The sequence below is a fragment of the Natator depressus genome, chromosome 12 (genome assembly GCF_965152275.1).
Source record: "Natator depressus isolate rNatDep1 chromosome 12, rNatDep2.hap1, whole genome shotgun sequence".
NCBI classification, from domain to species: domain Eukaryota; kingdom Metazoa; phylum Chordata; order Testudines; family Cheloniidae; genus Natator; species Natator depressus.
Window position 1 is genome coordinate 13840943 of NC_134245.1, and position 16882 is coordinate 13857824.

Sequence of the window (16882 nt, forward strand, 5' to 3'; positions counted from 1 at the left end):
ACCAGTAAATTAGGCTTGAATAAAGACTGGGAGTGGATGGGTCATTATACAAAGTAAAAACTATTTCCCCATGCTAACTTTTTCCCCTCTACTGTTACTCACACCTTCTTGTCAACTGTTTGAAATGGGCCATCCTGACTATCACTACAAAAGGTGGGTTTTTTTTCCTCCTGTTGATAATAGCCCTGCTTAATTGGTCTCGTTACAGTTGGTATGGCAACACCCATTTTTTCATGTTCTCTGTGTATATATATATATATCTTCCTACTGTATTTTCCACTGCATGCATCCGATGAAGTGGGTTTTAGCCCTGGAAAGCTTATGCCCAAATAAATTTGTTAGTCTCTAAGGCGCCACAAGTACTCCTCGGTTTTCTTTTTGCTGGTATGTCTATGTTGTTTTTAATTTTGTTTGCTTGTTTTTATTACAATCATGATTTGATTATCCCTGTGCTACAGCATTAGATCTGTACATGTACAGTCTTTGTTGGAGAAGTGGATGGATGAGTGTGTGAATAACTGAACTCTAGCATCAATGGGGTGACAAACCAATGCAGACACAAGGAACTGATGGTTGTAATTCCACATGCTACTGCTACAGACTATCAAAATAAACCAAATACAGGAAGGAAAGAAGACATAACTTTTTGCCCAATCCTGTGAGGTGTAGAGTGCTCACAGCTCCTACTGAGTTCAGTGAGACTTACTTGTACAAATAAGGATTACTCTAATGAGAAGGACTGCAGGGCTGAGCTCTTGATTATTAGTACACAATGATTCCTGGGAATAGCAATGTAATGCTTGCAGTACTGATGACAATCATCAATTTTTTGCCTTTCCTCTCTGCTTATTGTTTCTATTGAGCTTCTTCAGATAATTGCTTTTTTGTCATCAGTGTTGCCATGTATGATGCTTCTCATTCAAAGCACAGCATAATTTTCAATATTCAAAATGCAAATATATCTAACAAAAAACATGAAATGGAATTGGGCTATTTATTTTCCTAAACAAAATATATATATATAAAAATAAAGATGCATATTTATTCTTGTGATCATTTTAGTGTAAATACGTATACAGACACCATGGAGCTAAAATGCTTAACCATCATTCTGCCATCTCTCTGGTTCCATTTGGATTTAGTCATGTGAGTGAAACCAAGGAGGTTTTTAGATGATTGGTATCCCATTATAATGAGCTATGCAAAAGATAGTTTCTAAAAGTAAGATACACATAAGCCTTTTTCCCCAAAAAACCATCTGATGCATGCATCAGTAGGGATGAACGACCCTTTTGCAGTGCCATCTGTTGTGCACATCACAAACTGAACTTGCAAAACTAGTTACAATTCACAAACTTGATTCTATCAACATTATCTTACACAATCCACAAGTCTGGATGGATGAGGTAATGCTACAGGAAGCAATTCTCCATTGGTCTACCCCTTCACACACAGCTTCATCCCTGCATTTCAATAGTAGAGATACAAACATACAGGTAGCATACTATGGGGCTGTTGCAGCAATGTTGAGGGAATGACCCCACACATATTCCGTTTCCTCCCCCCCAAGAAATTATAGGCCAAAGGACCATCTTCTACTCCTTTCATCACCTCCATGGGGAAAAGGTGGAATATATAACTGGCCCTAATCAAGGAACATTTGTAGTATTTAAACCCAAAAAGTGTGTGTGTAAAGAAAACACAGAATGGATTAAAAGATTGAACTGAACAATGTGTCAGGGATTTGCCAAACTATATGATCAAAGTTTCATAACAACAAATAAATTTCTGGGGCTAACAGGCTTAATAATCATGGGAAAAAAGAATTTAGATCAAACATGGAGTCAAGAGAGCAAACAATAAAGTTAAAAAAAAACATATTCAAGATGCTAAAGAGCAAAAAAGGTTCAAGTTAATATATAGAAGTACAAGCAGATTAACTGGCTAGAAATAGTTTAAATGAGCCACTACATACATGTGGAAATGTTTCCATTAAAGGAATATCTCCAACCACAGCCCACCCCCACAACGTGTGTGCCTAAATTCTGGTTAATGAAAATAATTTCTGATGCTCCTTGAACTATAATTTGTTTAGGAAAAAAAGACACCATCAAGTTCATCTTCAAGCTGCTTTAAACCCCTAACCTTCAAGCAACATTTGATCTATGGGAAACAGCTGTGGAAAAGTAAATCTTCCCCCCTTGAAAAAGTCCAGATTGTATTTTTGTTAAGTATGTTTTGAAGTCATGGTAGGAAAATTAGTGAAAATTGTAAATTTATTTGCAAATCTGGTCATGTCTATTTGCAAATCTGGTCATGCAAATCTGGTCAAGTTTAGGGGAAAAATTCCCATTTAATTGTAAGACCACGACAACCCTAGTTAAGCATGCTCTCGACCACAGCAGATGGGGCTCTTCGCTCACCTCCACGTGCTGTGGATTTATTACATGCACCCAACACGTTTCATATTAGACACCCCTTGACTGTGTACTTGAGACAGCAGTGTTCAGTATGTGTTTCCTCTACAGACCAATATATTATTCTAAATTGAGCTAAACTGTTTCCGTTTCATAAGTGCTATAAAGTTCAGATTCCAGTTATCAGGCAGCAGGTTTGCAGTTCCTCTGCAAGGCTATTTTTCATGTGAGGAAAAACAAAGATTATAAAAAAAAAGTAATGCCATATTAAAGCTAATTCCCCCCCCCCCAAAATCAAAAGTTCTTTTTGATATTGTGGTAGCATATCTTAAAATGGACAAATTTGAACATCTGATATTTGGCACATAATATACAGTTCAAGACATGACTTAATACAGCAGCATATTTCAACTGAAGACAAGAGCTGAGAAAGCAAGTGTAAAGCTAACCTTAGATATTGCATTTTTAAACACAATTCTTCTCAAAGTAACAACGAACCATATCACAGAAGTGCCTGTGAGTAGGACACCCTTATATTTTTTTTTTTGAAGAGCAAAAAAATTCATCCACTTTTTCCTGTTCTTTGAAATGCTATTAAAAAAAATTTACAATTTATAATACTATGTCTCTCAAAAATAAATGCAGAGGTTCATGGAAACAGCACATTTGGATTGTATTTATTTTGTGCTAAGATGGCCACGACCAAACTGTCCAACAAAAACCTTATAATTAAGGCTCTGCTTCTAGGCTAATGGAGGTTGTATAAATTATAGTGTTGACCTAGCCATCTGTCAGCTTTTATTAATAATAAAAATAATTTGTATTTTGAGAAGTTATCATTAAAAATGTCAGTATTTATCAAATGTTCACACAATGGTATTGATGAAGAGATGTGCTACTTCCTGTACACACATAAGAAAAGGAAATAGAGTATCTCAGATACCACTATGCAATAACTGTTGATAAATGCTGGCTTTTAAATGATTAACAGCATGCTGAATCTGACATCTTTTCTCACAACACCAATGTAAAGTAAACGTATTATTTTACAAATGGAAAAACTGAGGCACACAAAGGTGAAGCAACTTACCACCAACACATGAGTCAAAGACAGAGTCAGGAAGAGTACGTGGAAGTCCTGACTGTCATTCCCCCTATTGTAAACATTAAACATGCTGCCCCCACCCTCCACCAGCATCTACTAGCTGATTCCCAAAGTGACACTGGTACAAGTCCAGATGGTACAAATTCCAGATGGATCAAACAGCATGTTCTCTAACTGTTTCCACTGTTTTCCAGCCATGATAGAGGAGGTACCCCAGGTAACTGAGAAGGAAAAGATGAGATTCTAGAGTGCGTGAAATGCAGAAATACAGGATAAATTAACTAGTATTTGGTCATTTGCGATCATGCTACCTCTTATATAATGTTCCCATATTTTAAATCTCCCAATATATTGAATCACACCTTATGTGTCATCCCACATTTGTATCTACTCTTAAAATAGTGTGCTTGCAAACCAACAACATGAAGAAGATACAGAACAACCCAATGCTAATATAGGTCTCTTAATTACAGGTTATTACCAGCTATATGAAGTCACTCACTTCAACTAATAAAATAGATATAATTTAGTCAGAAAGTTTCATTTCTAGGATGGACCCTTCTATATTATTACTGCTATTAAATTCAAATAGATGTTTTTGTTAATCCTGCTAAAAGGTAATTGTAAATGATTTAGAAACCGAGAAGAGAATATCTAACACCTGCTCTACAGAGTCCCAAACAGTAGTTTTCTATGAAGTATTAATACGAAAGAGTGATTTATACACCATAACTGGAAAAATGTTTAATATGTCCTCTGTTTCCACCTAAACATGATCAGGATGTTGTTAGGTGTTAAATAAAATACATTTTTTGACCCGTCCTTTATATAGCATTTCCAGCAGTGCCTGAGCTACAGTATATAAAGTTAACTCCTATCAGGGGAATAAGGAATGTCCTTACCATTTGAAAGTTTAGCCAGCTATGATTTACAGTACTAAAATAAACAGTACTAAAATCACTGATGATGAACATCCATTCCACAATTTGTCTTCTGAATCAGCTGGCCAACAAGGCTGATTAGGCACAAACTTTACAGTCAATAAGAATTAGATGAATCTCCCCATCTGATGTTAGAATAGCTATTGCACAAAGATGGATTACAAACTCTTACAAAGGGAATTATTAACTGTCACATAACCTTCACTTTGATTTAAAAAAAAAAATCTCTCTCTCTCAAGACTGCTAGCCCTTCATCCTAATGGAAGAAGAAAAGTTAGACATCTTCTGTATCACAGTATTCAAGGATTTCAAACAACTCCGTATCTTATTCTGTGAGATGCTCAAGTCTGATATGGCCACACTCTACTTTTAGTTACACATATGCCACACTGTTGACCTCAGTGGGGTTGCAGAGGTGTAGCTAAGAGCAGAACGAGGTACAAGATATTAGCAGGCACTCTGAAAAAAATTCACTTGTGGTAACTAAGTTGTTCAGTTTCACCTGATAGACAATGGGGAAAAGCGAAAAGGAAAACTACCCCAATAAGTAAGCAGGTAGGAAGAGCTGCTTTGTGGAAGTACCTTGGGCCTCAACATATCAGAAGTGCATGAACTGGGAGTGTCAACAAGGGTGTTGGTTTCACCAATCCCTGAACAGCCAATACAGGCAATCACTGCAGTCTCACAATGATTGTCTGAGTTTTAGGGCACATGGCTCATGGTGTGATGTAGCTGCGGTTTATTCACAAGGCGATTTAATTAGTGGGAAATGCTAATCCAGAATGAACCTACTTATGTTCCCTGACTTGCTGCCTTGTACTATTAACAGCAATGTTGGACTTCAGCTGCCAGAAACAGTGGGCCCGATTTAATTCTCTTTGGCCCTCAAACAAGTGATGCATCCAGGCTCCTTTTTGGAATAGAACAGCTCAATTCTACAGCATAATTCCAACATTGCAGGAGGGTATTCTTGAATACACACTGGTCAAAATGTAACAGAATGAGAGAAAGGCTCATACTTAAAGCAGGTGACCAACACACCATCAGAAAACAGTGCAAAGAAGTACTAAGAAAATCTCATCCTGAGCCGAGGAGTCAGAAATATAAATGACAACAGCAATATACACAGCTTGTTTTTATAGCTATATATTTGGACATTTTAAAAACAAATGACATACACGTATAGTCCATCTTCACCCAAACTGCACTTTCGGGGAGATTTTGTAATAAGACAATGAAGTAGATGGCTATTGTTCCCCAGGAAACTGTGTCTTGAAAGGAGGAAGAGGAAGCTTCCATTAAAAATAAGGAATAACACCTCAACTTCTCACACAGGTAGTTTATCCTTAAAGTACAAGCTGAAGAAATTTTCCTATTGTGGTGAAGCTAACCTCAATTGCAATCTGAGCATGAGATAGGGAAAGGCTTAACAGGTAAACTTCACTGTGCACCACTAACAAGAAAGAAAACAAGAAAAATTGAAGAAAACAGTCTCCGAAGACCAAAAAAACCACAAAGTAATTACACATTCTGGCCAGATCCTCAGCTGTTGTAAGTCACCCACATTCCACTGACATCAATGGAGCTATGAAAATTTACTCCAGTTGATGGTCTGCCCTCTATTTTCAATAGAAACATTTGCATTCCTAAACCTTTGAAAATTACCCAGCATAAAATAGCAGTCTCCTGGGTGAAGGGGTATTGCCAGTCCAGGTGTCTTTATGTCCCATGCTACCTTCAGGCCTACGTGCCAGTCAGCTGGGTCTCTCCCTTCCACATACTGTTCATTAACTTTGTCACATGCAGAACCTAAAAAAAAAAAAAGAAGAGAGACATAAAGAAAAAGGCAAAGAAATGAGGGAGGATTAGAACCACACAATATAAAGAAGAATTTAGTAGTGCAAACCCAAATACGTTAGGTATGGTCATAAGCCACTGAGCCTAATTCTCCATTGATCTGCACCTCATGCAGTCACTGATGTCAATGGAAAGTGAGTATAAAGTGCGTGTAAAACACTACAAACCCAAACTGTATACACGAGGCACAGGACAATGGAGAATCAGGACAATAAAGTCTGGCACCACATTTAAAATTCCCTACAGTTCTGGGATGTTTGGATCTGGGGTTTTGGGAGGTTTTTTATTGCAGATTATTAAAACTATCGTAGTATGCTTACCAATATTAGACTGGAAAGATGATACCACATATGTAAGAAGAAACAAATTCTAAGATAACTTTGAGACAAGGATTTCAAAGCACTTTAAAAACAATTAAACTTGTTTACATGTCATTAGTTCTAATTTTACCAAAGCATAAACTAAGGTTCAGTGAAGTTCAAGTGACTTCTATAAAGCCACACAAAAAATCAGCAGAGTTGAAGAGATAATCCTTGTATCCTATCTTCCATCCTTTATTAAACTACTCAAACACGTTAGAGAGGGCAACAGCCAATGAAGATTCTGTACAATCTAATCTTCATGTGGTTGTTTTATCATTAAACAACTTGAATGTGATAAACTAGGAGAAAAATAATAATCCAGTGCAATGAAAAAATATTTGGAGCTCAATCTCTCAACTAGAACTATTTTCAGAGGCTGAGTATAATGCAGTATTAAGTGAAAGATACAGTCTACATTTATAATAGGGTACGTGGAAGCTATGGTGTAATAGTTTAATGGCTGATGTAACAGAGCATTTTGTCAGGGGGAGGACACAGTTATTAATGAGCAACTGGTACTCAACTACCATCGATGGCTAGTAATAATCAACAATTGTATGTTGCCTAATTTTTAAAGAATCAATAACTACTGATTGGTTGAATAGATCTATTTCACTGCCATGACACATACACATTAATGTCATAATTTTTGTAGACTTTAAGCTTAATTATTTTTAGAACATAAATACTAGAAAAAAGATTTATAACTTTCATTATTCTGCACACACTTACAGAGTAGCATTGACCTCATGCCTTCAGAATATTCAAGTCATTCATCACATATGGCTACTACAGTGTTTATTTAGTTGGGGGAAGGCATAATAGTTAATAAAATTCTAATAATTTTCCAGGTGATTTAAATTTTGCTTAAATTCTGGAACCAGGAAGAAAAAAAAAATATCCCAGAACCCAAACCTGATGTCCTTGTTTACTCAGGCAAAACTCCTATTATAAGATCAGCCCCACAATACTGCCCCTCACTATTGTTCTTCTCATCCTGCTAAAGCTTTGTCTCAGGATCAGTGCACAGCTCTAGGCTGTTCCATCAAGGAGCACACAAATGAGAAAACAAGAGCTAGCAAATACTCTGAGAAAAATCAATACTAAAGTCTTTCAGGGGCTTTCATATTTTCTGCCCTGTTCGGATAAATCGTAACTTAATTTAAGAAAAAATGCTTTCTGAAAACTGCAAATAGGATGGCTTTCAAGGCATTTTTAATGCAATACATCATGGATATTATAAAAAGAGGTAACCTTTGTGGGTTAACTCTGTCTGTTATTCTGCTTTCCCATTCACTTTGGCAGCAGCACTGTTCACAATATGGCACCAATAAAATATAGAACTACAATCAGAGACAGCAATTTCAATCAAAGTTTCCTGGGGTCTCCTCATAAATCCAGCACCTTTGGAATGTGCTCGTTAAAATGACTTAGTTTTTTGCAGTTTGATAAAATTTTTATTGCTTAAGTACAGAGTTCAGATGTAGCTCACAGACTCTCTTTCCCTATGTTCCCAATGAATGCACCTAATAATTATCTGCAGCAGTTGAAACTTATGACTCTTACCATGTTATTTTGGAAACAAATGGAAGCAAGCTGCTACTTGCTTCTGTCAGTTGTGCCAAAGTGATTTTAAAATAAGGCTTCTCATCATTTGTGGCCTATCCCTACGTTAGCTGGCAAAACTTATATGTAGGGAGAAGTTATAATAAAATCCTATTGTCACCTCAAGCAGCAATGAGGCCATATATTTGTTTAGACAACTATGGTTCCAGTTTAAGTTAAAACATTTGGATGTTTCAAGTTCTACAACTAAACTATCGGTATTGTAATCACATGGGTCTTGCATATACGTAGCACCTTTAATACAAACAGACCTTAAAGAGATTTGTTTACTTTGGAACAAACTATACAGAAATTGCCAAATTTAGCAGTACTTAATAAAAACAAAGCAAAACTCCCATTGATCTGCTCCGTAAAGGACTGCAGAATCTGGCCCTCAGGTATTAGTTTGCTCACATCCAAAATGAAATGCTGCAACTATGTAACAAGCTTATAGCAACACTCCTACAACAGTTTGGACACACTGTACCTACCCGGCCATAATTAAAGAGGAAGTTGTGATAGAGAGAATATAGTAACTGAAGTAAAATTTGGCCAGAACACCAGGCTTGATGTCCCAGTCTGGTATTTCAGAGGTATTCTGAATCCCAGAATCTTGAAACTGCCTGTCACAGCTTGCCCAGAGCAAGGCAGTTCATGCAAGGAACTCCTTCCTCGTCCTTCAACAGTTAAAGTACGACTCAAAAATTGGCCACCTGAATCTTTGAACCTCAGAACAAAATAACCAGTTTGTCACATTGCTTCAGGTGAAGGTACAGAGGATGGCTAGGCCCTGATCAGGACCTGGGGTTCTGGATTAAACCCAAGGGAACTCCTCTCTTGTCCAGCTTCACCCAGCACTCCTCCACAGAAGAAGCAGGCAAGCCTTCTTATCTCTCTTGGTGGGTCCTGATTGGCTACTGCCCCTTCCCGGGCCTTCTAGACTCTGGAGGACCATGTCTTATTGCTTCGGTCAATACCACAGACTGAATGTTAGACTGTGCTTGGAGATCTGAACTCATGGTCCTTCTGACACTTTTTTCCAGGTGGGGTGTGTCAGGGTGGCAACACCCCAAACAGGAAACAGAGAAGGCCAGACACATCACATCAAACTGCCCTTAGGATTCTGGGTCATATCTGGACCCAGAACAATGAAGGGCTTGTTTTTCTAGATCTAGTTTAGTTATTGGCCCACCATGGAGGAAGTCTTGCAAAGGCAGCTGACTTTCAGAGGTTTCTTTGTCATTTTGGGCCAAACAGAACAGTTTGAGAGATTTTAGCACTTTCAAACCCAAATGCTCCCTGTTTTAACCTTGAATTGGAATGCCAAACCTAATCCTAAATCAAACCCTAATGCCATGTCCCATTTCTTAATAAGAAGCATCATTGCCAGCTTATGCAGAAAAAAAACCTGTAATATTTGGTTTTGCTGTTGACCCCAACTAACAGCTCTCATATCAAGGTAGAGCAAAGGATTATGCTTGAGAGAATTATTTATTTCAATTTTTAAGCTCTGCACTTGTATATTGAGCACTTGTATATTGTTTTGTGAAACATACAAAGTGGAATCAATTTCCAAAATATAAAATCCCTCCCTGTTCCACCCAAACTGAGACTCCACTGTCACCCACTATTACCCAATCAGTTCACTTTCTCACAAAAAGCCCAGGAGAAAAGATTCGGTTTGCAATATGAATTAAAGGTCAACAAATCTAGCCCCTGCAGGACCAATGCTAATGGTGACGTCCAGAGTAGAGGACCTCTTTTTAAAAAAAAAAAAAAATGCCCCACCAGCAGCCCTCCCCCTCTCAAAGGTACTCAGGAATCAAACCATATTGCACACTTTAAATTGGACTCAGAAATCACCTGGAAGCCGTAACAATCATGCAAAACTCTGAATGAGAAGCACCATTCAACAGGTGGGTAGTTTTATTCTTCACTATCTGAAGTTTCAGTGGTTGTGGTAAAGGATAGCCCCATATACAGCATATTACAATAATCCAATCTGGAAGTCACAGAACACATATTTCTGTGGTATGCACCCTGGCCAAAAACTCTTTATAGTTCAAGATTCTTTATAGCTCAACTGATCTAACTTGGACTGTGACTTCCATCACAGGCGCTCTAACCATCTTTTAAAAAAATGATTCTCTGAAAACAATATACTGGTATTAACAAGGGTGTCATTTAAATTTTCAATTCCAACTGGGATTTATATATACAAAAAAGGGATTTCCTGAAACTGCATTCTTATCAATTTGTCCCTTGAAAAGAAGTCGCAATTTTCTCCCAACAGTTAGTGTCTGAACACATCAGGAAAAAAAGCACTACCAAAAAAAAAAAAAAAGAATTTGGGGAAATTCTTTCCTCTCTAAATTGATGCGGGAGAGAAATCTTATTGATATAAACAGTGATGGTGGTGAGAAAAACAAACTGACATCTTTAATTCAAATAAAGATTTAATATTAACATTATGAAGAGCTGCTATTAACTTAACTTTTCACAAGTATATCATTGTTACAGACAGTGATTAACTTGTTGAAAAGTACTCAACAATTGCCCTAAACCTACCTCAGAAAATTACCTCTAGCTGGTTAACGTCTACGAGTAATGACCAACTTCTAGCAATTATTGCATAATTATACAATTCACATACAGAAATGAGCATTTTGGCTACATATTCAGTGCCAGGCAGTGAGGAAATATTTTTACATATAGCATTTCTTCCACAATCAGTATCTAGAACATATTACTCATGTTAGAAACCACTGAAGATTGCTTTTAATGTTATACAAATAAATTATTGAGTGACTTGTGTCCATTAAATAGCAAATAGAGGAGATTACATGTCAATTATAAATCTTTAGGATCATTCCAATTGTTAATTATTAATTATTATTATTAACCACTGAGGAAATGATCAATGTCGTATCTCAGTTTCTTTCCCCGCTATTGTAGAAATGATGGGGCAGCTATTAAATTTAGCAAAGGGATGTTGCTTTTAAAAACATGAAAAAAACAAATTGTACTTTATGAAAGTAAAAAATAATGGTTCCTTCAAAATTAGTCTTTACTGCAGTTAATCATTGGTTTTGTTAAACTGTTAAACATTAACCTGTCAGCTAACAGATCCAGCCTTTTTATTACTCTAAGAGATTTACACAGCTCTTATAGGGCAACAAGCCAAACAAAATACAGTAAGTATACAGAGGAAAACTGTTTCTTCAACCTCTAAACCAGGTTCTGAAAATCCCACGTAAGTGAAAGACAGTGAATCAGGGTCACTGCATGATTTTCCATGAGAAAAGGGTTAGACTCCTTGGCCTAGAGGACCAATGTGCGCCTAAAGGAAAAACCTCCTTGCAAAGCATACTCTTTTCTTGGGTTGTTCGTTTAACTACAATTATTTCAGGCAGGTCCATAAAAAATTACGGATATATGGCCCTTATTGTGCCTCTATTTTGGATAGCTACACCAACTTTTCTACAGGGCCAAAGGAAATTGAGTAAGTCTTGTTCATTATATTAATGCTCCTGTGTGATGGGAGCTCAGAATAGCATCTCTTTCATAGACTAAACTCTATACTCCTGGTATAGAGTTGGTTGAAACTCAGAATTCCTTTTCACGGGAAATGCTGAAAATTCTAAAAAAATCCATTCCAATTTATAAATTTCCTGCTGAATAGGAATTCCAGAAAAGAATATTGTGAAAAATTGAAAGTTATGTTTTGATTTTGGCAGTTTTTTATTTTTATATTATTTTAATGTAATTTATATTTTAATGTAAATTTAGTTTTATATTAAATTATTTTATTCTTCAATTTGTTAACAATTGCTACTCCAATTAGCAGAGTAAAACATTTTGTTGTTTATATGAAACTGTTGAACAAGAAAATAAAATAATTGGAGTAGCAGCTATTTTTAATACCCTTGTGTTAGCCTGGAATCATTTTTCTAGGATATTAAAAGCAGCTGCTACTCTCATTAATACCGATCAAAGCATCAAACTATTTCATTATAACATCAAACAAGAGAAACTTTGAACAAGAAAATAAGATAGTACAGTGGAACATTTTAATTAGAGTAGCAGATGTATTTATTTTATTTTATGTTTTAATAATTTTAAAAATGAAATATAAAAATTAAATTTAATATATTAAAATATAAAATAAAATAAATACAATTGTATTATATACCTTTAAAGCATTACACACAAATTTAAATTTCATTTAAAATAAAAAGTCATGTGAGTCAGGCAGCCCAGGGAGCTGGGCAGCTGACTCCCCGCCTCTCAGGGCAGCCCCCTGGTGAGCAGCCAGGAGCCTGGGAGCCCTGGCTTGGCAGCAGCCTGCCAAATACGCTGCTCAGGAGCTGGGATCATGGGGTAGCATCAGAAACCTGCCTAGTTTCAGTTAGAATGTCAACAAATTCAGTAAATTCCTATGGAATGTTTCAATTCTGTTGAATCAGCATTTTCTGGTGGAAAACTGTTCCATCAGAAAATTTCCAAACAGCTCTACTCAGTTAGATGTAGCTTTCACTCGTTTAGTAAAAACACACCAAACACTAGCAGGGACAATCAGGCTTGTAATTAGTAAAATGGGGATCGGTTTTAAATACCAATAAGGAACACTGACATATAACGGGGCAGCTTCTGTTTAGGAGATTGAGAATGGGAATACAGTCAGGAGATGTGGTCTATTCAAGAACCTTCCACTGACTTATTGTGTGACCCTCATCAAGTTACTTCGTCACCTTTCAGTACTTCAGTTACCTCATCTGTACAATAGAGATGGTAATACTTGCCAACTACAGCAAATTGCTGAAATATACAAATCGACAGTGCTATAGAATTGCAATGTATTGTCTTATTAATATTGATAGACTTATCAAAAATTTTCACGGCTCAGAACTGCCAGCAGTTAAAAACTATAACTAGGAAAATTACAGAAACAGTTCTTTTAAGTTGTCTGATATTTTTCAGACAATGAGAGCTTCTTGGATGGAGGAGGAGAAAAAAGTGTATATATTCAACATTAATTGACAACGTTATTTGCTGCTTAATTAACCTTTTAAGGAGTAGTAACTGTTTTTAAAAGTTTACCCATTTCCTTGGATTTGTGAAATTAAATGCTTGGGCTATTCCTGCATACTGTGTAGCTTTACTGCAGGGAAATACAATAAGACTACTGACAAACCATACTTAGTAAATCTGGACAGGGAGAAACTTTTGTAACAGTGTAATGCTATCACATACCAGTGCACTAAAGGTCATTTTCTGCAAGGTATTAAGTGCCTCCTGGCAGCTGCTAGGTGTCCTCAACTCCCACTGAAGTCACTGGAAGATAGTGGTGTTTGGCACCTATCAGGAGGTGCTCAGCACCTTGCAGAACCAGGTCCCAGTTTAGTAACATTTACTTCTATATAATAAATAAATAAATAAATAAATAAAATCTTTTCTTGTCCTTCTGCGTACTGTCTCCAGTTAAGCTATACTCCTTAGATTTCCAGGTACTGCCAAGAGACCATTATTAACACATGTGTCAAAGTCAGGCTTTGAGATGCACTGGAGAAGAAAATGAACAAACTTCAAATCTGAAGTAATCTTCCCATTTTTAAAAAATAAAATAAAATGGTTGTTATGGTTGTGAAAATGGTTCATATTTGGAAGTTTTTGCCTCTACTTTTAAATTCTTTAATGATTTTTAATTCTAAGCAAAACCTTTCTTTTATGTAGCTCACATTTTTTAAAAAAGTAATAATAGTCTCATACAATGGTTGGTTAATGTGTGCTAACATTCTATATTACACTAAAAAACAGATTAAAAAAAAAAAAGGGTCTGTTTTCAACCGAGGAACTCTTTGGTATTCTAACCCATACCTTGGTTTGGCCTTTATGGTGGTTTTAAAACATGGGATGATCTTACTTATCCTATGTGCTGCACTCTGTGTAGGCACCATTGGGTAAAATAACAATCCAGAGGCAGCTTTTAATTACGAAGAAATGCAAGACCCTTTTCTCTCTGGTTAACTCAAATATGGCTGAATGTAAAGGCCCAGTTTTCTCATCCACTTCCACAAGTAGGCTTACATTAATGTAGAGAGTGTTTCATGTGTTATGAGAGTGCATGAACACTTGCCTCATGCTTATGGTTCTCTTATTTAAATGGGCGTGTTTTTAACAACCCACTATCATCTCAATAGGTAGTGTTAACTTACTGGACATAGAAGTATATGACAGGGGTGACCAAACTTACTGACCCTCTGAGCCGCATATGCTAATCTTCAGAAATTCGAGAGCCAGGGCATATCTGCTGGGGCTCGGGGCTTCAGCTGAAGCCTTGAGCCCCAGCAGGCATGCTCCGCCAGCCTGAAGCTGCGAGCCCCTCTCTACCGCACTGGACAGAAGCCCCTAGCCCACACCCCGCCACAGGGCAGAAGCCCCGATCTCCCCCCCTCCCCAATCTGATTGGTGGAGAATGGGGGGAATTATGAGGGGCTCCACGAGCCACACAAACTGTAAAAGAGCTGTATGTGGCTCGTGAGCTGAGGTTTGGCCACCCGCTGTTTGGTATATGTATACCATCCATATCATATATACAACTGGGGTGACATTTAGAAACATACTTTCATAAATAAATCAGCTTTGTTAGGTAAAAAAGTTCCTTATAAACTTGGGCAAATGAGATACTTTCATTACAGGGTGCACAGTGTGTGGGGAAAAAACAACCCCATTACAATGTAAATGTTATATAATAAGATGAGCTATAGTTTAGGAATTAATATGAAGTGAGAAAATACACGTAAAAATACCAGCAGCTGCCTATGCACTATGGTCCTGATCCAAAGACCACTAAGTCAATGTGAGTCTTCTTACATTTCAAAGGGTACAGCAAAGCCCATAGTTTCAGTTTCTAATTATGAACTTGCAGTGGATCATCAGCATCTAAAAATTACGTCGTTTAGATGTCTGTATTCTATCATTTGTGCCTGCAGACTGGAAGCCATTTTTGAAAAAAGTAGCCCTCAAATTAGATGCTGAAAGTTACCCAGCCTTAGACAGAATTATGTACTTTAAATACACACATACACAGAGTTTTCAACAGAGGACAAAGAGGCAAAAGGTATTTTAAACCATGAAAAACTGATAATTTTATTTTCATTGCTCTAGAACTATACATTTCACATAATTCACATTATGTTTGAATAGATTTTTAATAGAAGAGCCTGTATGAAGTGACATAAAACAAGTATTTACAAAGGAAATCCTATCAGACACCCCTCCTCTTAACTACAACAGGGCTGTTGAGTTCCAAGACAATGTAACACGACAGCAGGCCTGGGCAAGAATTTATATAGTTCTCTGTAAACATAAGAATACCTTTATATAAAGCCAAGCCAGCATGTTCTTTGCAAAGAAAGGACAGTAGTAAAATCAGCATGAAGCAGAGCAAGTCCATATTTGACAAATCACTCCACTAAAGACAGTGGTGTCAACTATAATAAAACATTTTACAGACTAGAAATATGCACCTGTGGGAACCTGGGATAGAGATTTGACAGATTTTGTTTTCTTGGCTCTTTATCAGCAAGTTAATTATAGCAACTTTTCAATCCACTTACTAGTACTATGCATAGGGCCAGCTGCAGTAAACATAGGTGTATTTTGCTTCGGTAAAGAAAGGTAGAAGTAACAGTAGTGCTTACACATGAAAAGATATGTTATTTACTATGATATATTCAGAAACAAGTGACAAATCTGGACAAGCAGGCAGGTTTGCAGGTATGTATTGTGACGGGGCAAGGCCAGTGGCTATAGAAAAGTAGTGGGAGATAGATATATTAGCTCCAGGTTAAACAAATCCCTGGTACCAGGTTAAGTGAAATGGAAGCTGCTCCAGGTCAATTAAGACATCTGGGTCCAATTAAGAACTTTCCAGAAGGCAGGGAGAAGGCTAGGTTGATTGGGACACCTGAAGCCAATCAGGGGCTGGATGAATCTAGTTAAAAGCCTCCCAGTTAGTCAGGTGGGTGTGGATGTCAGGAGCTGTAGAAGGAAGTTGCACTGTTGGAGAGGCTGAGTAGTACACACCATGTCAGGCACAAGGAAGGAGGCCCTGAGGTAAGGGTGAAGTGGAGCTTGAGGAAGTGAGGGTTGCTGTGGGGGAAGTAGCCCAGGGAATTGTACATGTCATGTTTCTAAAAGGTCAGCTACCATAGCTGATACTATTAGGGTCCCTGGGCTGGAGCCCAGGGTAGAAGGTGGGCCTGGGCTCTCCCCCCCACACCTTTGCCCTCTGATTAATCACTGAGACTGGGAAGCAACAGAGACTGTGCAAGGAAGGATAACTTCTCCTCACCTCCCTTGCTGGCTTATGATGAAAATGACTCAGTAGACTGTGACCCTTGTCCCTAGAGAGAGAAGGGTTACGTGGAGGGTCACAGTGAGCCTCTGAAGCTAGCGAAATCTGCCAGGAAACATGGGACCCACGGAGGCAAGGACAGAGCTTTGTCACAGTATGTACGTATGCTCACACAGTAAAACATAAAAAAGCTTCAGGCATTAAAGCATTTAGACCAATTGCCAAATCATATTGTG

General features: G+C 37.5%; 1 protein-coding gene and 1 long non-coding RNA gene across 3 annotated transcripts in view; one reads left to right on the forward strand and one right to left on the reverse strand.

Moving 5' to 3' along the window:
• The window catches only part of FTO (FTO alpha-ketoglutarate dependent dioxygenase), a 328008-nt gene that overhangs the window by 231055 nt on the left and 80071 nt on the right, over positions 1–16882 (reverse strand). For both annotated transcript variants that reach the window (XM_074968603.1, XM_074968604.1), the window contains exon 4: positions 6129–6272. In XM_074968603.1, the coding sequence (XP_074824704.1) occupies positions 6129–6272 (144 nt within the window). The remainder of the gene's footprint in view (positions 1–6128; positions 6273–16882) is intronic.
• Positions 1–16882, forward strand: part of LOC141996521 (uncharacterized) — a 44652-nt gene that overhangs the window by 16018 nt on the left and 11752 nt on the right. The window lies entirely within an intron of this gene.